The sequence below is a fragment of the Saccostrea cucullata genome, unplaced genomic scaffold (assembly GCF_032062105.1).
Source record: "Saccostrea cucullata isolate Sc308-1 unplaced genomic scaffold, CSIRO_AGI_Scuc_v1 ctg826, whole genome shotgun sequence".
Classification (NCBI taxonomy): Eukaryota; Metazoa; Mollusca; class Bivalvia; order Ostreida; family Ostreidae; genus Saccostrea; species Saccostrea cuccullata.
Window position 1 is genome coordinate 7,331 of NW_026941266.1, and position 23,755 is coordinate 31,085.

Consider the following 23,755-nt stretch of genomic DNA (forward strand, 5'->3'; position numbering starts at 1 on the left):
ATAAAAAAAAACTTTCGTTGAAGATTATTCCCTTTCACATATTTGTATCATGTATAGAATATTTTAAGATCGGTCATTGTTAGTTTTCTTCAATATTTTCTCATTACATGTATTACAGTAAGTATCTAATTAAAAATAATTATCTCAATAGAAATCAATATATTAAATAATATTATATTTTGTCTAGTAAAGAAGTAATAATCTTTTTAAATGAAGATTTACTCCTTATTAAAAGAGTTCCCTAAATACATATTACAGATTATCACAATACTGTATGATCAATTTGGCTAAATTGTTAAAAAAAATTTCTAGCCAAAATAAATCATTGTTGACGGCAGAATGAATACTTTTTATAAAGTATATTTTATGGTGTATTATTATTTGCCAAAGAATTATGAAAAGCAGCTATCTAAATTACAATATTTTAGCTATATTATTCCTGATTATTTTTATTCATGTTTAAAGAGTTAATGTTTCATATTTTCGGTATTTGTTGATGACGTGTACAATAATCAACACTACAACAACCAGACATCCTCCTACTGTTGCTCCTAAAGATACGTAGAGTATAAAATGTCTGTTTTCTTCCTTCTTTTCACAATTGACAGCCGCTATAAAGAAATATAAAATTAAATAAATCTTATCTATTGATATTCAGATTAATGGAATTTCCTGCATACATATATTTTTTTTTATGTAGATAAAAAAATATAAAGCCAAAGGTCAATGTTGTATAATGTTAAGGTTTCCACAATATATGGTTTGAATTCATTTTTACCATTATTTGAGAAGTTTTCACTGTGAGATTCTGTATATGAAGTAAACGTTAGGGTTGATAAATATATGCTAGTTTAAGTCGAATAATTTTCCAAAAAAGTAATAAGTAATCCTATTTTACCTAAAGTAGCTTACCACCGAAATCTGTTGATTCTCCTGTTTTGAATGCTTGATACTGGAGGTCTTTGGTAACCATTGATAATCCATTGTCGAAATAAAATGTTGTTGCTTCTTTACATTTATAGCTCTTATTTTTGTCTGTTGTGAGTTTTCTTAGGATGTCAGTCGAAACTTTCATTTCTTTATCAAGAACTATAAAAATGTGAAATTTATTAATTGTTATGATGAGATCGATTTTTTTTATCATAACGAATTCTCCAGATGGTTTTCGTATATTCTCTTGTCTATTGAAATTTAAATAAAATATATACAAGTCAATTAAGAATCAAGACAAATCCATATTTTTGGTTTTTGAGGTCGTTTCTACTTTTTCTTGTTTATAATATAATCATGAAAAGTTAATTCCTTGGAATATCTTGCGTTTGAAAATTAATTTTCCCCCCAAAAATATTCGATTGTCATCCTTTATACAATCAAACGTAATTAATAACAGCGTTTTGTAAATTCTTTGAACGTTTCAATGACCTTATAAGCAACAACCTATGGTAAGAAAAATATGATGAAAAATCCATGCCATGCAGTAATAAAGAACTTACTGATATCGTCTGCGTCTTGAAAAAGAATGCTATTGTAGACATATTTCAAGTAAATCCGTGAGATATAGTACTTATTCACACCCTCCTCTGATCTTAATAAATCTGTATTTTCCTTTCCGTTAGATGAAAAGTACTGATGTTCAGTATCCAGGTTTCGTAAAAACTAATGGTCAATTGCTGAGAAGAAACTCCAATAACATTTACATTGCAATCACCATCTATACTATAGTTAGCTGGCAGAGAAATAACTTCTGTGGAAACCTACATAAATAAATTAATACTGAATTTGAATACGAGGGATGATCAAAAAGTTCGCGAACTAATTGAATAACTTCCAAAAAAGAAATGATATAGGTTTTCAGTGTTGAAAATTTTTCAAAGTTGTCCTCTCCAATTTTAAAGCGCATCTACAGCCTTTCAGCCCATGCGCGGATCACGTGATATAGGCAGTCACGTGACATACTTCTTAGCGTTCTGTTCCAAAAGCTGAATATTTTTTCCGACGCTTATATTTTTTACCATGCAAGTTTTTTTTTTTTACAACAAAAACCGTCCATTTGTCAGAAATGGCCTAATCTCAGCAATAGTAAGAGTGGATAATGATATCCTTTTGCAGAATGAGCATGGAGACCATCAAAACCCATGTTCTCTGTCTTTTGAGTGTTATCTATTACATGTGGATAAAGTATGGGTTCCTTCACTTTATCGTATCTTATATGTTTAAAGTCTTAAGTAAACGATATTTAGGAATTTGATTGATTGATTGATTGTATACTGTTTAACGTCCCTCTCCAGAATATTTCACTGATATGGAGACGTCACCATTGCCGGTGAAGGGCTGCAAATTTAGGCCTATGCTCGGCACTTACGGCCTTTGAGCAGGGAGGGATCTTTATCGTGCCACACCTGCTGTGACACGGGGCCTCGGTTTATACGGTCCCATTCGAAGGACCGCCCCATTTAGTCGCCTTTTACGACAAGCAAGGGGGTACTGAGAACCTATTCTAACCCAGATCCCCACAAAGATATTTATCTAACTTCTAACTGTAACTGCGATCTTTCATATCAAATTACTTAACAAAATACACATCTCTTTCCCAGTTTGCTTTCACTGGGCAACAGAACAAACATCATTTTAAAACATCTCCCTTCCTTCACTAACAATCAATCCAATTAATGACAAAATTTCTGGCAAGTTTTTTGTCTTCATAAAACGTGTACAAATTATTATAAACTTCTTCAAAGGAATTTCCAAGATATACGATTAACTTTACAGCCGTTCGTTTTTAGAATACAGCTGAGTCAACCATTTTTTGCCACGTGATCTACCTTATGATGTCATTTTCACATTGTGAAGTCACAAGCACGGGGCAAAACATTTTGTTACATATGCTATTTATAGAACATGTTCATGACTGTATGTGTGCCAAATTTCATTCTGATTTGAATTGTGGTTTTGTAAATATAGAGATAGTTCGCGAACTTTTTGATCACTCTTCGTGCATGTAGGTGAAATGAATTTTATGGAAATAACGAACAGTATTCAAATTCAAAAGTCCATAAAACAATACAAAGTAAGAGCAGGGCAAACACAGTCCTCCAAAACATCAAAAATGGAGTCAGGTGCCTTAAATCTTGGAGGAGTGAGCATCCCCCGCCAACCAGTCACACTCGCCCTGTGCAAAATGTCACTTTCATTCTATTAAACACTTAAGGAGGCTGGAGGGTGTTAACAAATTAATCACAAATAACCACCAGATTTAACTTATTTTTTTAGATACGGTATCTTAAGCTGTCAACTATCATTTAGCAAAGAAAAAATTCATACATTTTAATTTTAAAATTTGATCATTTTTGTATATCTTTATAAGGAACCCTTCTTTTAAAGGAGATCGAAATAGTCTGAAAATGGCTGCCACCCCCAGCCTCTTTAATGTAACCTTCCAATTCATTACAATTAATAAACTATCACCATCTTCCTCATTTCGAATTCGTATATCAAAATAAAGAGGAGACTTGGTGCTTTCATTTCCTATAATAAAATTTCTTTTTCATAATAAAAGTATTGGAAAACAAACTTTGAGAAAATTCAATGTTCTTGAATATAGCAAAATACACACGTATTTCATTGCCTTCAGCAAAGGATTAAAATATGAGCACACCCCATGTTCCAAAAATTAAAACATAGTTTTTAATCTTCAGAAACAGACCTTTCATTATGTATTTGCACATTTTGGATCAGAGGTTGTATGGAATATTGGAAAAATACTTGCACTTTAGGCTATTTTCAAAGAAATTTACAGGATATGGTAAAAAAAATGACGTATTTTATGGTGTCATAATGCACATGGTCACCAACAGTTCAAATGATAAATACTGCATTTTTTTAACCTAAACTGAGCACTTTTAATTTTTCGAAAAGTCTCAGGGCCTATATCGCTTTGACTTTTAAAATTCTAAAACTTACGCCAGTTTTAGACATATAAGGAATATAGAACTGGATGCTTCCCTTAAATACAACACAAGTCTCGTTTCCGTTAGAGACAGAAAATGTGTTAACAGGGGGACTATTTTGAGCAGGAACAGGTTCAACATCTGCCTTGCAGTCCTCTCCTAAAAGATAAAAGAACACTATAACTTTTTTCTAATATCAAGTGAATATCTCAGCAGAATTTTATTTATTCTGTTTACTCGACAAAATCAAGAAGTTATTCAATCGCCTATTTAGAAAAAAAAAATTAAACAACGTGTATAAATGACATCACCGTTATTTGAAAATGTCCCATCTTCTATATTAAAAGCTTGCACTCGAAAATTTCTGTAGAGAAAGGTCAGAATATCATCTGAGAAGATGCCCCCTTTGTCACATTTATAATACAAGTGGGAGTGTGACAATGGCACGGGAGATAGCACTTTGTGTTTTAGATTAGCTGATAAAAACTATATGAACAAGAAAAATAAGTACATTATTGTCCTTTAATTTCAAGGCAAATGTTGTTCAACAATAATAAAGATTTCCCCCCTAAAAGTCTTGTTTTCCTTTACTCAAAAACTCTACAAATCTTTAATCTTTGTTAACTTTCCAATATCAATACTATTATATTATCATGGGTATTTTTTTACACAAAAAATTTTACAAATTACTTTAAAATATGACAACTGACCTTCCTTGGCATCCGGAAATAATTCCAGACTAATCTCTGTAGACCAGGACATCAGAAAAGCTTTACTAGTATTAGTATCAACTTGAAATAAAAATGTCACGTTTTTAATGGCATCATCTTTTGGTGAGATGATCATGCTGGATTGGGTAGTGGCACAGGTTCCAGTTACAATGACGTCATCGCTCTCTGGTACATCCATTGTTCTCTTAGTCTGTAAATCATATAATTTATGTATCTTTCAATGAATTTAATCGTTCTCATTAAAGTGCAAAACATTCAATTTCTAAATGACTTAACGTTTTCTTTTATCTTCCAATCTATATCTATTTATCCGTATTTTTATCTGTGTTTTTATTTTAAGTTGGAAGAAGGAAGGCGGCAACAAAAGTTTCTGAGTAAAAATAACTGATAAAACACAGCAAAGATTTTAGAACATTTTTTTAAAAATCTGACTTGCTATGGTTAAAACTTTCATATTCTGATTCCGTTGATTGTTATCATATTAGTAATATATTTTACACTTAAAGTATACTCCCCTGCTTTCACTGAAATTGCATGATTCATTTCGAAGATCCCTATATACAGTGTTTATATTATAATAACAGATTGTATAAATATATTCTTACTGTAACATTTTCTTTCCTCATATATTTGAATTGTAGTTGGAACCTTCCCGCCATAATGAGACAGGGTTTAAAATCATCTCCAATTACTTTGTATGTCGACCAGTTGGTAGTGGTGGTCCTGTAGGAGCTTCAGAAGTATTTGTTTCTGATATAGTTGTTCTCATATTTGTTGTGCCAGATTCGGTTGTTGGTTGTGTTGGTTCTGTTGTTGTCATTAGATCAGTCCTACACTCAAACACTGATAAAAAGTGAAATACCTTGTAAAACATATTTTATCTCATAACAATGGAAGTATTGATAATGTATTATTTTCCATACAATTTAATAATAATAGAATTGTAGAATTTAATTTTTGTATGAGAAAAAATTACAGTTATTTTGTAAGTATATCGGATATCCAATCAAGCGTGTACCAAACTGATTTGCTTAAACAAACTATTAAGGTTTCGTGGAAGTAATTTGAAAATGAAATAAAAAAGATCGAAAAAATATTTTTGAAAACTTCATATATATTTTCAGGTAGGACTAATAATGAATTTTGGTAAATGTTTATGACTGTAAATAGAGTGCCAGAATTGTAAAGAAAGTGCATTTGAAATCTTGACTTAATATAATGATCTTACCGTCAGAACTTAGTTTTCCATCCCTTATATTAAAGGCCTGCATCTGTACGTTTGACATATCCATGTACATTGTGTAATTGGTACCTTCCAGCTGTCCAAACAATGTCATTCTCTGAGAGGATTCGCACTTGTAACGCTGGTTGTATGTTCCAAGTTCCAAGTTGGCAGTGTCCAGTAAAGTTATTGAAGCTAAAGTAATAACGAAGTACAAGTCGTGTTTATTTAAAAAGTATCTTCAAATAAAGAACCCATTCATTTTGCAAAAGAAAAAAAACCCAATTATTATCACTGTATCTCACAAATGACTGATGATTCAATACTCAGTAAATGAATCTTGTGTCATTTGAAAATATTTAACGCAACAATCAATTTATTCAACAATCAATCTAAAATATAAAAATAGCCCTTGTACAATATTTTAAGGTAAACTTTGTCATTTGAATCTGTCCTAAAGTTTAAGCTACACTTTATTGTTTTACATTTTGTAGAATACATACAAATAAATAATGTCTTACTAAATTCGGGTTCTCCTGGAAAAAATTCAGATGGAGTGAATGTAAACATCAAGCTCATGTTCACAGACAAATCAGAAAGGGTTTCGAAAGACAGGGAAAATAAATCTTCATTGGAATTCTCTAGTGTCAATACAGCCTTGTATTCTCCTTCCTTAGCACAGTCCCCACTCATCGCGGTGAAATTATTTCCATCAAATTTTATTTCTTCCATTTCATTACTCAGGGTAAAGAGAACATCCATTTTCACATTAATACAGGCTTTTCCATTTCTATACATGCACTGATATTCTGAACTTTCAGCGGATGATATAGCTTCGTCAAATAAGAGAAAAACTTCTAACATTTTTTTTTCAAGATAAGTTATAATTCTTTAAAACATAAATTTTAGGTTAAGTTATTATTCTGTTAAACATAATCGCCAAGATTACTTTCCTCCAGATTTTCCAGAGTGTGTGTAAAAGTCTAATGTATATTCTTTTGAAATATATGTGCAAGTATATGACTGTATTTATTTATCTTATAACATATTCGTTATTTTAGTAAATTTCAATAGCACTACGGTGAAATTTCCTCGGAGAAGCAAAGTACTAATATATGAATTTAGAAATTGAATGGGAACAATCCTGTTTGAAAAACTTGTGTCTGACATATGCATAATAAAGTGATGATTTTTAAACAAGAAAATTATTTAAAAAAAATACTTTTAAAAAATTTCTTTATAGAACTTATTTAACCTATTTCCCTAGACCTCAGCTTATACTTTTAATTTATTCCAGAAAACTAGTGTCTCTCTACTACTGAAAACTGTCGAAAGTTTATCACGCGTTTGTTTTGCTTTTTTGCACCGTATCCCGTCTTTTTCACTGAATTTTAGGTACACACGTTTCTTGACAGATATGCTATAAACATGATGTATTCAGAAATAAAAATTAAAAAAAATAATAATAATGTCAGTGGAGACTTCATTGTATTGTATGTATAGTTTTAACTAGTACTAGACAGAACACTTTTTTTAGAATAACACTTCAAATGTAATGAAAGTACCAGCAACTTAAATATATAAAATGTATAATTTAAACAGTTAAAAAGATTTTAATTATAATTTATATACCCACCCAAAATAAATATCAATCCAACGTAAACTGTCTTGCGCGTGTATATCACCATATTGGGATTTGTCTTTTAAAAATTTAAAATATGATTATTATAGGAGATGAAACAATGCGCAATGAATGCAGTCGATATATTGTTCATTATACATTTTCGCTTGTGATATTGCTGTTAATTATCTAAATCACTGTATTTTTATCTTAAATTATAAACAATGAGCGATAAGTGAACCGTCAGGGGGATTTTTACATATCTTTCGTGCATAATTACCATTATTAATATGTTAATTAATTAGCTTGAAATTAAAAAAAAATATTTCAGATATGAAGAAATTTGAAAAAAGTTTACGTTGCATGCAATGGTTAAAGGCCCTGAATATACACATAATGTTTCAATTGCATTTTATTTATTCGCCCAAACCACCCGACGTGGTACACGAGGAAGTAAACATCATATCTATTATTTCATCAGAGGCACCTTTCATGTATGACTATAGCTACATGCATAAATATTTTAAACCTGCATGTAGAAAGAGTAAACACATAGTGATAACAATGTGGATAGAATTTCACAACATTTGACCCCAATTTTGTTTTCTGCGGAAAATGCTAAGTTAACCCCTTCCACTAATTTCTAAAAAAGCTATATATTCTTAAATGTAGTGTACATCACTTTTTCCCCATTTTTTTTACATAGTAAACATTTTTTCTTCATTTAATGGGATGCTAGACCACCTCCTTGTTTATACAGGTAAAAGACGATTTGAATTACGAATCTTCAATACATTTTTTAGTTTGTTTTGGTTGTAAATTTCTGATATAGTTTTAAATCCACAATTGGTTTCAAATATTCTGTAAACCTGGTCTTTAGAATAGCCAACTCGACTATTCACAAAATACAAATCATTGTTTTCACAAAATTCAACAAAGTTTAATCCAAAGTTGTTCTCAGTGCAATCTTGTCAAGAAAATGATGAAAATATCAAATACTGAACATACAAGTGCAATCTCGGACTGAATCTGACTACGAGTTACTTGTGTCACAATGTAGTCAGAAGTACATGTAACATAATCTACGAACTCTGACATGTAGGGAGAGGGCTAAAATAGTCTAAAATAGGCTGAGCCTGCTGCCCAATCCTATTCACGATACATGTAACATCCGTGAATACAATATTGTTTAAATTAACACTAATATTAAAATTTCCAAACAAAGATATACATTTACACCTATTTTTCAAGTTAAAAATCTCTTGCTCAATTTATAGAATTACAAAAAAAAAATATTCTTAAAGCAAGATTCTTGTCTGGTCCGGAAATTTTCAAATTTAAGTTAAATTAGTTATAAGGGACTCAAGTTTTAGAATATATATAATTCATATGATTTTCAAAACAAATTACAATTATGTTAGCTGTTAAAAGCTTCCAAGCTTCGGCTCTATGGCCGTATAAGCCGAGTATAAGACAGCATTTTCAGCTCCCTACACTGTAAGAAATGTGTTTAGAATTCAAACACTTTTCTAAACACTTTTTTGTCACCTTCTTTTTTATATGTTTAATTCCTAAACATGTTTAATTTCTAAACACGTATGAGAAAGTGTTTAGAATCTAAACACATAAGTGTTTAGATTCTAAACACTTTCTCATGTGTTTAGAAATTTTACATGTTTAGGAATTAAACATATAAAAAAGAAGGTGACAAAAAAGTGCTTAGAAAAGTGTTTGAATTTTAAACACATTTCTTAATTATGTGCTTAGAAATTAAACATATCTAGATTTAACATATTAAAACAAGTGTAACTGCTAAAAAACTATAAACACTTGTAAATTTTGGCACAAAGAGCATATTACTTAAAATACACATAATATTATTGTCAAAATTTTCAAAATAATACCCGATGTGAATTATTCATCATAAGGCCTCTGATTGTTTAGATATGTAAATACTGTACAATTGTGTGGTGTTCTTTTTATACAAATTTATTTTTTGATCTCTATAAGTTCAATCAACATGACATACACTATATTTATAACGTAAGGATGAGCAACAAAAATAAAAGAAAAAGCTAGCAATTTTATATCAAAACTTCGTTTAATTTATTTAATAATGCTTTATTAAAGATATTTCAATTAAAATTATAAAATATCTATTTTATATAATATTTTGTTTATGAGTAATTACAGTTTCAATCGGTTGCAGAGTGTTCCATATGTCAGACATCAAAATGTCAAACTTGATTTACTTTCACCAGTCCTAAAGCACTACATAGCACCACATGATATAATATCCCATCAGTAACTGCCGAAAAGTAATCCATTTCAAATGCACAAGGATAATCACAAAATGATGGTTTTAGGTATATGTATTCAAATCCATCGAATATTGTCGAATTAGGGATAATCCAATACACTTCACAGAAATACGTTTCTTAGTGTTGATCATGGAACAACAATTTGCACTTGAAGATGACGCCATGCAGGTACTTTGATACTTTGAGTTCAATCCGGACTACATGTACTCACAGAACCTGTAGGAAAGAAAGTCAGATTTAAGTGAATGTACTGTATGCTGCCCATTAAAGATGGCACCATTTTCTCAAGCTGCATTGAAACTATACTTATATTAAAATAGTTATTTTTAATGAAATTCAATATAAACTCCTCTCCTACAAGTCTATAAACGACCTCAAGGCACTGTTTACATTGCTCATCGTGGTTTAATAATGCAAATCTAAATAAAAAGAAAACATACCTTTAATATATTGCAGTAAAAAGATGCCTTTCAAATGATTTTCAATATTTCTTCATAGTTATCCATTGGGTTGTCAGTATCTCTCCTTGATACGTCCCTTAAGCCTTTTGTGATTTACTTTGTTTCGATGGCCGCTCAAATTAACGTTCAAATATACGAGTATTTTGTGTCATTTCCGGGAAGATAACTCTGCATTTTACTGCAGAAAGTGTTTAATTTCTAAACACGTTTAGATATAAAACATGTTTAGACATAAGTGTTTAGTTGTTAAACATATTTCTATACATGTTTAGATCTAAACACGTCATGGAAGTGTTTAAATCCTAAACACAATTTTTACAGTGTACCTGCAAGTGGTGGCTTTTCTATATGAGGGAAATATTCTCGAGAGAACGTTCAGCAACATACAATCAATCAATCAATCAATCAATCAATCAATCAATCAATCAATCAATCAATGAATCAATCAATCAATCATAATAACTTTTAAATACATAATTACCTCACTAAATACAAAACAATAATGATGCTTTGATCTGAAAGTTCTGAGAATATAACTTCAATAATTAATTTTATTTCTAATTTAATTATTGGATATACTTGATGAAGTCTATATCATATTAAAAAATTCCTATACATTGCAAAGGTCCGTACGCCTTTGAATAATTTACTTCTGGATCAAAAAGAAACTTTTACATCTGTGATAATTCACTCTTATTCTTTGCAAGTTAACAAATTATTGTAAAAAATAGATTGCATTCAATGCGTTAATTGTTCATAACTCTGACGCTTCTTAAATACAATAACAGCCACGATGACTAAAAGTAGAAGTCCTCCTAATGCTGCTCCTGTAGAAATTAACAGGATGTAATTATCTCCACTGTCCTTACAGTAGACTGCCGCTATTAAAGATAATGAAAAAATATTAAATCTCCATATATCAGGTTTTATCATCGTATTGAATTTACATATATCGACCTCTAATTTGATATCAGTCTGTGAACGTCGTTACCATGTCAATGCAATTTTTGTTCTGCTTATTATTATAATATCAATTTTACAAAGACCTGATGGTTTCTTCTTTGCAAGTAAAGTTAAGCACATTAATATAAACAGAAGATAATAGAAATACAATATAAGCAGACCTATTTTCTTATTCATATGAAGCAACATTATACATATTCACATTGTGTACTAAAAATACCTAACAAAAAGGTAATGATAAATGTGATTACATTAACTTTTCTATCATCAACTTCCCTTACTTATGAACCAATATATCCTGTACGATAGGCATCTCCATATGAGCAAAAATTCTCTAAGGGAGAAATTAAACAAACAAACAAACGAACGAACGAAATAGGTTTTAAATCTCTTAGTGACTCGATAAGCAAAAGTTTGCTAAAAAACGAGCAAACTATTGATATACAAATTGATGAATCAAAGATATCAAGAGTTTAGAGTAAAGTTTTATTTAGAGTCGTCATTTTGCAAGTTTTCTGGTCGATACATAATTTTTGTCCTTATCAGCAAATATAAAGGATCATTTAATAGAATGGTGACGGTTCCAAACTTATTATTAGGCCAGTATTTTAACACTGACTGGATTTGAAAGTTTTTTTTTATCGCTTGTCCGATCATTACAATGAGCACGCGTTGGTTTGACCGGGGATGCTTGCTCCTCCATGGCCCCTGATCCCACCTCTGTTGTTTTGAAAAAGTATGTGTTAAATTTGCTTCCGACTAGTATTGCTTAATCATAATTTTTAGCGTGATAACTGTTATTTCCATATTTTATACACATAAGTGTTGTTTGACTGCATTTTAAGGACAGGTGATATAAACAAACCTTTGTCCAAAATTCTGAAAATAGCAACTTAGGCCATGTTTTAATAAATAAAATGAATAAGTTTTACCGCGTAGTTTATAATTTTTTTTATTCAAAGTTACACAAAAATCGAATTTGAAGTGAAAAGTATTTGTATAGAATAATAAGGATGGTTTCAGAAGGATAGCATTTTAAACATTACAAAAGGTTTGCAATTTCTTAATATTCTAGAAATTTATTATTTGCAACATCTGCAATGAAATTAGGTTAAAAAATATACTAATCCAGGCATCCATTTTTTTGTTTGTATCATCTGTCCTTAAAAGCACTTTGTATTTAATATCACCTACCACTGAAAGCAGTTGAATTTTCAGTTTTGAAAGCTTGAAAATGAAGATCCTTGGTAACCATAGATATGCCATTCTGAATGTTAAATGTAGACTCTTTCTTGCACGTGTAGCTTTGATCCATATTGGTTGTCAATGCTCTAAGTTTGGCAGTAACAGCTGTTTTATTTGTACCGAGAACTGCAATAAGAAATAAAATCAATTAATGAACTATAACACAAAGACCGTGGAGTCACTTGTCATACATTATCTGCATCAAGCATGATTATTCAGGACATTTCACTAACAAACAGTTCAATTTTCAGTACGATTCACAAAAACTAACAAAATTTAACTAAATAATCAAAAGTTTATTACAAACTATGGTTACATCTAGTTGAATAAAGATTGCCATAGTTCAATGTACACTAATGCTTTTACTAACCAATGGCATCTTCAGACCTTGAAATTATGATCTACAGGTAAGATTTTTTACTATGAAAATTTATAAAATATATTTTGCAATGCATTTGTAAATTTTACATAATTTTACGAGTAATTTTAAATTTCAAAACATCTGCATAAAAATTAAATTAGAAAAAATCTTTTTATTTAGAGTAAGAATTTTGATAGTTTACACGTGCTTGTTTTAGAGGGGGGGGGGGGTGTTGACACTTATATTAATTTAATAATATATCAATTTTACAAAATATATAGAAGATGTGTATAAAAAATAAGAGTATCCTTCGTCATAGAAGCACAGAGGAAATATGTAGGAAAATTAGGAAATTAAACGAGACTTACCTTGGTAAAGGCGAAGTTTGATTCCAATTATTGGAGTAAATAAAAGGCACTGTAGAGATAAGGTGAATAGTACTGCGCAGCCGCCAAGTCATTGCTTCAAAGCTAAAATTTTTTGGGTTGATAGATTTGCAACAAAACATCAAACCCAAATTCATTTCACTAATAATTTCAAACAATACATTCACCACCTGCAGGGTGGGAGGGAGGCACCTTATCTCTACAGTGCCTTTTATTTACTCTAATAATTGGACTCAAACTTCGCTTTTACCAAGGTAAGTCTCGTTTAATTTCCTAATTATTTTTCGTAAACGTCACTTCCGAGATAATGTGAATCTTTAAAGCACAACACAAAAAATTTTTCAAACTGAAATCAAATTCTTTATTTTAATTTCAAAACAGCATTTGCATACTTATCATCATTCAGCACAGGTTTGTCATAAAACTTTCTGAAGGTTTCGACATTAGACAAAATATCATCAACAGGAACAAAGTTCTCTTTTGCTTTAGATGCTGATGCAGATCTAACACTATGAGCCTTAAAAATAGTAGTATCAACCCCTGCAGAACACATCACTGTTCTTATCCAACGGGCAACAGTATCTCTTGATACTTCCTTGTGTGGTTGTACATAACTGATAACAAGTGAATCACACTTATTTCTAATTCTTGCAGTCCTTGATAAGTATAAAGCCTTCTATCTGGAGGATATGATTTCAAAACCATGTCAGACATACTACTGTTAGGTCTACATGTTTTCAATAAATCACTAAAAGTAAAAACAAAGCTATTTCTTCTTCTCGTCATGTTACTAAGTTTCATGCATGAAATAGTTTGTACTCGACTTGCACAAATTAAACTAATTAACATAACTAACTTCAGTGTCAAATCTTTCAAACTTAAGTATTTTACAGGTGACAATTTTCTCAAATACTTGATAACAATAGATGCATCCCAAGTATGTACATATCGAGATTTTGATGGTCTCAAATTAAAAACACCCTTCATAAATCGGATAACAAGTGGATGACATCCAACAGTAAACCCATCAAAAATCAGTCCAACAGAAGATAAAGCCCCTCGGGCAGTATTAATAGCACTATACCCTAAACCTAGGCGAAAAAGATGTGCTAAAAATTCAATAACAGTTTCTATAGTTGTACAAAATGGATCAATCGATTTTTCACTACAGAACTGAAACCATCGCGTATAAAATGTTTTATATTGTTTCTTGGTTCCCGACTTCCATGATGCCAAAAGGATCGAGGCTGCTTGATGAGAAATTCCTCGTTTTTGGTACTGCAACCGGACAATCGACATGCCATCAGCACCAACGAGTCTTTCAGAGGATGCTGCACATCTGTGCCTGGAAGTGTCAACAGATTGTCCATCACAGGTAAAATCACCGGATGATCCACCAGTTTTTCTAACACACGATTGAACCATGGCTGTGTTGGCCACACTGGAGCCACCAGTACACACTCTGCTTGGTCCTGACAAATCTTCCTCACCACACGTCCAATGAGGCTGAAAGGAGGGTTAAGATAACCATAAATGTTTGCCCAAGAAAAACTAAATGCATTAACATAACGGGCATCTGGATCTGGATGCCAAGAACAATATACATCAATTTGCTTATTCAACCTTGTAGCAAACAAATCAATTTCAGGTTGTCCCCATCTTAAAACAATTTTATGGAACACAGATTTGCTCAACATCCATTCTATTTGATCATCAAATTTTCGCGACATCATATCTGCTATCAAATTATCTTTGCCAGGTATGTGCCATGCACTTAACCACAGATCCCTATTCATACTCCATAGCCAAATTTCTTTTGCAAGTTTATCACATTTTTTAGAACTAATACCACCCATGTTATTGATGTAGGAAATAGCTGTGGTATTGTCCATAAATAATTTGACATATTTATTTGTTACATCAGAACAAAAGCACTTTAACCCAAAAAAGCAGGCTAATAATTCTAAGTAATTGATATGATTTTCAGATTCATCTGTTGTCCATCTACCCCCTGATTTCAATTCATTCATAACAGCACCCCATCCAAGATGAGAAGCATCAGAAGTTATTGTAAGATCATAGGGTTCATGCAAAATTCTTCTAACTGATGAAGAAATATTAGAAATCCACCAATCTAATTCTAATTTCATTTCTTTTGTTATAAACATGAAAGCATCATAGTCATGTTGTGATTGTACAAGTGCATCAGTTTTTGCTCTTTCCATATCACGATAAAACAGCTGACCAAATTCTACTGCTGAAAAACTAGCAACGACCAGTCCAATGACCTTTGCAACTTCTCTAATTTTTTCTCTTGATTTTGTTTGTAATTTTTTACATGCCTCTAAAATAGATTCCTTTCTTTCTTCAGTAAGATAAACTATCATCAATTCAGAATCAATAACATTTCCTAAGAAAATGATTTTTGTACTAGGTGTGAGAACAGACTTCTCATAATTGACTACAAACCCTAGACTCTCTACTAGGGCTAAAGTTTCAGAAACATGATCTAAACACTCTTTAATACAATTGCCAATCAGTAACGAGTCATCAATATACCCAATAATGACATGTCCTAGTCTTCTAAGTGTTGCAAAAACAGGCTTCAGTAGTTTTGTAAAGAGTCTAGGTGCACTAGCTAACTTGAGCGAGACAAGTATTCTGATAAATCTTATTTTTCCATATGAATCTAAGAAACTTTCTATGTTCCTCTGCCACACTGACACTATAGTATGCATTGCTAAAGTCAACACTAGCAAAATAACAACCTTGAGTCACTAAATCAAGAGCACTCTCAAAAGTATCCATTTTAAAATGGTGATACACAATGTTTTTGTTAAATTCTTTCAGGTTCAAAATGACTCTATAACTACCATTCTTTTTAGGTCTAGTGAAAACAGTGGAAATGAAACCATCACTAAGGTCTACATTTTCAGACAATTCTTCAATTACATTCATATCTAATAAAGATTTAATTTCTTTGTCAATCACACATGATTCAGCTGAACTAAAACGTGGCTCAAAAGGTTTTGAATTTTGTACAGGAATTTTATCATCTTTAAATTCCAAGTGACAACCTTTCACAATATCTAATATACTTTTATCTGATGTTAAATCTTTCCATTCAGAAATGAAATTTTTCAGTACACCTGCTCTAAATTCACATACCTTTTCAACTACTTCTGGAGGCGACTCTGCAAGCCTCTTCGCTGGTAGTTTTTTGAATCAGATGAGAAGGATGCAGCATTCGAGTACGATCCACGACCCCTTGCAGCTCCTCGGACAAAGCGTCCACATGATCGTCCCCTCATAAAGCGACCACGGAAGCTCCCTCTATATCCGATACCAATTTTGTTGCTGATTTTGGAACAATCTGTGATGTCTTTCACAGTTTTAGGGACATCGTCGCCAAACAAATAGTCTGTATACTTTAAATTATGACTACAAAGGTGAGTATATTCACCCTTCATATCAGGTTTCATAAATTCTCTACGCAACATACACAACTGTCTGTTGGCATGCCCCAGCAATGCCAATGATTCCATAGCATTTCCCAAAAGGTCTAAAATCTCAGGATTGTCACACTTGCCGAGCAAATGAGTCAGTTTAGTGAGTGCACAAGCACCCTTGATCAACGAAGTTTGAACATTTTGCATCTTCTTATCGGAAGATTTTGTAGTTGGGCTCAAAAAAATCCCAAACCATTTGGTTAGTTTTCACAGTTACTAATGCTGAACAGTTTTCAGGACGATTTGTCGTCTTTAGAAGCTCATTATATCGTTCTTCCTCGATTCCCTCTCGGAACCAATCTGTCACGAGATTAGCTAGTTCATCATCAATAGGTTTATCACAAGTCTCTTTAACTTTAAGTTTCTTACCGGCATTTACGTACTTGTTGTCCTATCATTCAGAATCTCGTCTAATGCGCGCTTCCTCGAAGCCGCTTCACCGGAAGTACCCGGTTCGTCCGGGGTATCGTCCTGACGATCTTCATATTCTTGGTAATCATTTTCTAGCTCTGTCATACGATCGTCTTGTTTCTTTTGATTCTCTTGAATCGCTTTTAATATGTTGAGAATCTCATTCTCGTTATTTGGCGCGGAACTATCATGTCCTCCGCCATGACCACGAGAACACGTGGAAGTGCCAGTCGAAGTCGACGAACTCGACGACGAACGTAAGTTAGACGGTGTCTTCTCCGAAGACGATGATTTGTTCGAGGCTTTTTTCTTTCCCTTGACCGGTGCTTTATCATCGTCAGGGTTAGCATGGTTAGGAGCGTCCGCCATGACGCACGTGGTTTGAACTTTCAAAACCGATGAAAAAATATCTGACCACGTCAGACGAAATCGCCCCCGAATACTGATCTGACCACGTCAGAAACAAAATTGAACTCTGAAAAAGTTCTAAGAAGATATTGACCTCGTCAATATGTAAAAATATATCAAAATTGATCGAGCAAGTGAGACCACGTCTACTCGCTCCGGCTACTTGCAGTTCAATGACTTGGCGGCTGCGCAGTACTATTCACATTATCTCGGAAGTGACGTTTACGAAAAATAATTAATTTTTGTGTGTGAAGAGAAATTATACATGCATGATTTTTTATCATGAAAAACCCTTCAAATGACCAGAATTGGAACAATTTACTCACTGTTGTCCACAGCATCTGTAAAAAGGTTGTTATTAAAATCATAACCCAGCTCAATCTGTGAGATGTGGTACTTTGTAACTTTTTCTCTTATTAAAATTTCACTTTGCTGTACATCAGAGGAGAAGTATAATGTCAACTTCCAGGTATTATAAAATCCAATAACTATTTTCTGGGAATAATATCCATTTAGTGCTTTGTTGCAGTCTCCAGTTACAGTGTATCTATCTGGTAGAGAGATCAATGCTGTCGTATTCTAGAAAAATATTGAAAAGAAAAAAAAGGGGGGAAATTTGGCACTTAAGCATGAATATTTCTCAATTATATCTGCAAAGAATCAAATAAGTAATTTAGATAAAGTTAAAGAAAGCTTCGGTTAGACGTGTTTAAGTATTCAAATACACTTACGTATTCTCAAACAGCTACTATAAAAAGAGTATTATCCTAAATTTAAAATAAAAGCTATTTTCTAGTGCAATCTTTACGCGTGTATTTTTCGAATCAAATTTGTAGCTTAATTGGTAATAAATGAACAAGAGGCACATGGGCCACATCGCTCACCTGAGAAGCGTTGACCATGCTGTTCTTTACCAGATTTCCCCCTTGTAATATCTATTGTGACCCCATCCTACCTCACTGATCATAATTTAGACAGTTTGAATTCTACACTATCCCAGGAAGCTTCCAAATGAGTTTCAGCTTTTCTGGCCCAGTGGTTCTTGACATGAAGATTTTTAAAGATTTTTCCTATATATTTCTATGAAAAACTTTGATTCCCTTTTGTGCCCCCCCCCATCCCCGGGGGTCATGTTTTGAATAATTTTAAATTTACACTTCCCCAGGATGTTTCCACAAAAGTTTCAGCTTTTCTGGCCCAGTGGTTCTTCAGAAGGAGATTTTTAAAAGATTTTTTCCAATATATTTCTATGTTAAACTTTGATTCCCCATTGTGGCCCCGCCCTACACCCCGGGGTCATAATTTGAACAATTTAGAATCTATAATACCCTAGAATGCTTCCACATATGTTTCCGCTTTTCTGGCCCAGAGGTTCTTATGAGGAAAATTTTCAAAGATTTTCCCTATATATTTCTATATAAAACTTTGATTCCCCATTGTGGCCCCGCCCTATCTCTGGGGGTCATGATTTGAACAATTTAGAATCTATACTACCCCAGGATGCTTCCACATAAGTTTCAGCTTTTCTGGCCAAGTGGTTCTTAAGATGAAGATTTTTAAAGATTTTTCCTATGTATTTCTATGTAAAAATTTGATTCCCCATTGTGGCCCCGCCCTATCTCTGGGGGTCATGATTTGAACAATTAGAATCTACACTACCCCAGGATGCTTCCACATAAGTTTCAGCTTTTCTGGCCAAGTGGTTCTTAAGATGAAGATTTTTAAAGATTTTTCCTATATATTTCTATGTAAAAATTTGATTCCCCATTGTGGCCCCGCCCTACCCCCAGGGGTCATGATTTGAACAATTTAGAATCTACACTACCGAAGAATCCTTCCACATAAGTTTCAGTTTTTCTTGCCCAGTGGTTCTAGAGAAGAAGAATTTTAATGACACAACCCTATTTTTGTCTTTTCTTGATTATCTCCCCTTGTAAAGGGACTTAGCCCTTCATTTTAACATTTTAAATTTCCCTTCACCCAAGGTTGCTTTGTTCCAAGTTTGGTTAAAATTGGCCCAGTGGTTCTTGAGAAGAAGTTGAAAATGTGAAAAGTTTGTAGACGGACGGACGACAGACAAAATGTGATCAGAAAAGCTCACTTGAGGCTCAGGTGAGCTAAAAATTAAAGAAATTCGATGTCTCTAAAAAGCACGTTTAAATTTTTTACTTTAAAGTCGACATGTGTTTTACACCACAGTATCTAAGACGTCAATTAACTTTGAATTATATTTGAATGATTAAAAAAAAAATTAATTTCAAGGGTCATTTTGAAACATTTAAAATTATACAATTTAGAGCTATCCTTCGTTGATTAAGAGCAGATATCCTTAAATAATTTTATTTTGGTTACAAGGCGTCATTTGATTGTATAAAAAAATAATCTAAATTGTATAACCTGGGTTGCTTACGTCACAATAACTTAATAGATGTAAAAAATGTATCAATCCGCCTGACGTTACATTTAAAATATAAACAATTTGAAGACTTTTGTAAGGAAAAAATATTTGATTATAAGGGATGAATCAAATAACAACCCAAGTTATACTGCTATAACCGGGTTAGAGCAGCTTACGCTTTTTATAAACCGATGCTTTTCTTCTTATCATTGCGCAGCTAACAGTGACGAAACATTTTTTAACTTGGATCATTATAATTGTTGTTCATTAAAACCATATAAAAGAAAATTTATCATTTTTTTTCAGAGAGACAGGAGTCAATCGGCATATGCCACAGGGCCACATACATCATAACAGCTTTAATTCTGACATTTACCCCATAATGTGACATGTATGGGATGTTGAACTGAAAACCACCTTTGATTACAATACAAGTGACGTTCTTATCAGCCACTGTAAACATATGCAACGGAGCATTTCCAGGACCTGGAATAGGTTCTACGTCTTCATTACAGTCGTATCCTGAAAATAAGTAAAGAGTATATTGTTTCCATGTCTTACATGTATAATATGAAATACACTTTATATCTTTTATTGGATTTTGTAGATATCTACTTTAATTAACATTATCTAGGAACACAAAAAGAGTCCATCAACACGTCAGAAAATTCCACACACATGTGGGGGATTTCCTCTATGATTAAAAATTTAGGTCAGGACAAAGGCTTTCTGGAAACTTGCTGCTTGTATACAAGACTATGACAAAACCACAGGAGAATTGTTTGCTGCAATTAGTGGCAATGTTTTCTGCAAGCTTGTGACAAGCTTGCACAAATATTTGCTGCAAATTTTCAGGAATGCTTGCCGCAAGTTTGCAGCAAGGTTTCAATATTTGGGAAATCCAGTGTTTGCTCCAGGCTTGCAGCAAACCTCAATTGCGTGGTAAAATGCTTGCTGCAAGCTTTGAAAAACCGGTTTAAACTCTTAAAGCAGTTTTGATAAATGGTCTTGATGTTTATTTAATATGTAGACGTACATTAAATATAAATTATTTACCGTTTTCTGAAAATTTCCCATTCTCCGCATTAAATGCTTGTACTCGTAAATTTTTGAACGTGAAAGCCATGGTGTCATCTGAGAAATTTCCCCCTACGTCACATTTATAGTAAAACTTTGGGACTGCCAACTTCAACGGTTTACCAATTACCTCGTGATTTAACTCACCTGAAAAGTGGACACAGAATATCATAAATTTAATCTTTAATATAAATAAATGGATGTTTACCTGTTATTGTTTTATATATTAAGGAGAATCATTTCCTAAGTTCTACAGAGTAGTGCATATCTTATTTCAATATATCTTTGAGCTGTTCTAACTAAAAAATATCCCTTTCATCTGGAAATCCCAGCACCAAACTTTACATTACTCTACATTAATTTGAAGCCCCAGCCACATAAAAAATAAAAAAAAAAAAATAAATAAAATCATATGCTTTCGGTGCGATACCTACATTTCGGATAAGGGTTTAACATGACATCTGGGAACATTTTAACATTAACTTCTGCAGACAGGGATACCAGATAAGATATGCCTTCTATGATTTGAAAATTAAATGTCAAGGATCTAATTTCTGCATGTTCTGTTGTTATGGTAAGACTGGAAGTGATGTCCTGTTCATCAGCACATGATCCTGTTACTCTAACATTACTACTCTCTGGGACATCTACAATTTTTTTGGCCTGAAATGTAGAGACGAATATCTCATTAGCAAATCCTTTTATATTGCTCAAATTGATTAGAGCTTCCAAAGACAGAAAGCGGATCTAAAATCTGCATTATATATTACTCATTTTTGATACTAATAATAAGACATTTCTATTCATTCTAAAGAATTTTCCCGTATATTTTAAAGAAATGTCCTGTATATTCTCATAAAAGTCTTCAGACAATGTAAAACTCCTAGGTTTACTTTTACCATGAATTTGTACTTGCCCAATATCAGCAAGTAAGACACGATATATGAAAATCTACAAATTGTTTGAACTTTCATACACTAAAACATCGAAATGAAGAAGTAGAAGTGAATAACTTTTAAACTGACCAAAACTTACAATTCCATTATCCCATTTCATATAAGACACAATTAGTTGGAAGCGTCCCTCTATGATGAGACAGGCTATAGAATTCTCCGTGACTTTGTATGTGTACGTTGGAGGGGATACTGGAATGGTCGTCATATAAATGGAAGCAGTTGTGGGGGCGTCTACTGATACATTGCTCGGCCAAAATGTTGTTACTGGGAGTTCCATTGTTTGCAATATGCATTTGTCATCTTTACATTCAAACACTGAAATAGCGTCATAATAAGAAATATATTTTTTACAATTCGAATTGAATTTTTTACATTCTCAATTTTAGTGTTATAAATTTGCAATGCTGAGCATATATTTCTATATATTTTGTTTATCACAAGTGTTAAGCCTCCAATTACTATTTGATGAATAACAAGCTAATTCAGAGAATTTGTGTCCCCCGCTTAGGGAAAAAGTAAACCAGTTCGGGGGGAAGGGGGGGGGTCGGATCCCCTTGACTGAATTTGTAGAATTATTAAATGTATACATGTATACTGAAGCAAATGAAATATGCCAATATGGATATAAAGGTTTGATTGCTTATTCCTTATTATTTGTACATGTATTGAAGAGTCTTTTCATATGGAATATTTATCACATTGTAATGATGATTTTATTTGCTAACGCACCACTTGTTAATTTTTAGCTCTACTGGTCAGAGACCAGAAGAGCTTATGCGATGGTAATTCGTCCGGCGTCTTTCCGTCTGTCTGTCTGTAAACAATTTTTCAAAATTACTTGTTTGCATTTAACAATTTCAAAATGCTACTCCTCCTACAGTTTTTGTCTGATTTCAATACAACTTCGAACACAAGTAGACTACACTAAGATACATAATTCTGTGTATCGGATTTTGATTTCGATGAACGGTGTTTCGATAGTTACTAAAAATAAGAATTTTTGTGAAATGCTTTCAAAATGCTACTCCTCCTACAGTTTTGGTCCGATTTCAGCATAACTTGGTACACATGTAGAATACACTAAGATACATAATTCTGTGCATGAGTTTTTGATTTCGATGAATGATGTTGTCATGGAAACAAAAAGTAGAAATTTTCATTAAATAATTAAAAAATGCTATTAGAAATACAGGTTTAGTTGGATTATGGTATAATGTAGCATGCAGATAGACTACACTAGGATACATTATTGTCTTTATTGTTTTTTTTAAAATTTATTTTGATGAATGTGTGCCATGGTAACTAATATTGAAAATTCTTTGAAAAAATCGTTATAGATTTGCAACTTAAATGATTAATGTTAATTCACGTTCATATTGGGGAGCAGTTCAAGCAAACAATGTTTTGTAAAATCATAAATTAATGAAAATCTGAGAAGAAATAAATAATAATAATAATAATATATGAATTTATAAAGCGCTAAATATTAATAATTTAACTCTAAAGTGCTGTACAATAAAACGCAAGTAAACATAATTTAAAAGCTATGAAAACTTATATAAAATATTAAACCATACTCATATATGTGTTCGAAATTATAACATTAAAATACTAAAAATTACACACAAAATACAATTACGCCATCAATAAAACTCAATAAAAGAACATCATTTGTGATTTATGATTTGTTGCTAAAAATGAGCACCTGAAATTTAAAAAGCTATTCTATAAAAATGCG

The 23,755-nt window shown here is 32.3% G+C and overlaps 3 protein-coding genes and 1 long non-coding RNA gene across 4 annotated transcripts; all 4 read right to left on the reverse strand.

Annotated features, from left to right (window-relative positions):
- Window positions 1-323: 323 nt before the first annotated feature.
- Window positions 324-4,269, reverse strand: LOC134257514 (uncharacterized). The gene is made up of 4 exons (XR_009989936.1): window positions 3,961-4,269; window positions 1,494-1,754; window positions 913-1,089; window positions 324-611 (listed from the first exon to the last, which is right to left on the reverse strand). It is a non-coding gene; the product is annotated as an uncharacterized LOC134257514 (long non-coding RNA).
- A 6,772-nt stretch (window positions 4,270-11,041) lies between these two features.
- On the reverse strand, window positions 11,042-15,996 carry LOC134257519 (uncharacterized). The gene is made up of 3 exons (XM_062740123.1): window positions 14,439-15,996; window positions 12,461-12,637; window positions 11,042-11,184 (listed from the first exon to the last, which is right to left on the reverse strand). The coding sequence occupies exons 1-3, from the start codon at window positions 15,994-15,996 to the stop codon at window positions 11,042-11,044; spliced, it is 1,878 nt and encodes a 625-aa protein (XP_062596107.1).
- A 1,908-nt stretch (window positions 15,997-17,904) lies between these two features.
- LOC134257520 (uncharacterized) lies at window positions 17,905-21,110 on the reverse strand. The gene is made up of 3 exons (XM_062740124.1): window positions 21,041-21,110; window positions 20,361-20,506; window positions 17,905-18,165 (listed from the first exon to the last, which is right to left on the reverse strand). The coding sequence occupies exons 1-3, from the start codon at window positions 21,108-21,110 to the stop codon at window positions 17,905-17,907; spliced, it is 477 nt and encodes a 158-aa protein (XP_062596108.1).
- A 359-nt stretch (window positions 21,111-21,469) lies between these two features.
- Window positions 21,470-22,295, reverse strand: LOC134257521 (uncharacterized). The gene is made up of 2 exons (XM_062740126.1): window positions 22,097-22,295; window positions 21,470-21,724 (listed from the first exon to the last, which is right to left on the reverse strand). Exons 1-2 carry the CDS (start codon window positions 22,292-22,294, stop codon window positions 21,470-21,472), a joined length of 453 nt encoding a protein of 150 aa, XP_062596110.1. The 5' UTR covers window position 22,295.
- Window positions 22,296-23,755: the final 1,460 nt, after the last annotated feature.

Coding starts and splice junctions, on each gene's coding strand:
- LOC134257519 (XM_062740123.1), bottom strand. CDS start 15,996: ATGCATACTATAGTGTCAGTGTGGCAGAGGAACATAGAAAGTTTCTTA. Junction 12,638..14,438: donor AAAACATTTTATACGCGATG/GTTTCAGTTCTG, acceptor TTCTTATTGCAG/TTCTCGGTACAAATAAAACA. Junction 11,185..12,460: donor AAATTCAACTGCTTTCAGTG/GTAGGTGATATT, acceptor TATCTTTAATAG/CGGCAGTCTACTGTAAGGAC.
- LOC134257520 (XM_062740124.1), bottom strand. CDS start 21,110: ATGGCTTTCACGTTCAAAAATTTACGAGTACAAGCATTTAATGCGGAG. Junction 20,507..21,040: donor TGGGAAATTTTCAGAAAACG/GTAAATAATTTA, acceptor ACTTATTTTCAG/GATACGACTGTAATGAAGAC. Junction 18,166..20,360: donor CATACATGTCACATTATGGG/GTAAATGTCAGA, acceptor ATATTTTTCTAG/AATACGACAGCATTGATCTC.
- LOC134257521 (XM_062740126.1), bottom strand. CDS start 22,294: ATGGAACTCCCAGTAACAACATTTTGGCCGAGCAATGTATCAGTAGAC. Junction 21,725..22,096: donor TGAAATGGGATAATGGAATT/GTAAGTTTTGGT, acceptor TCTACATTTCAG/GCCAAAAAAATTGTAGATGT.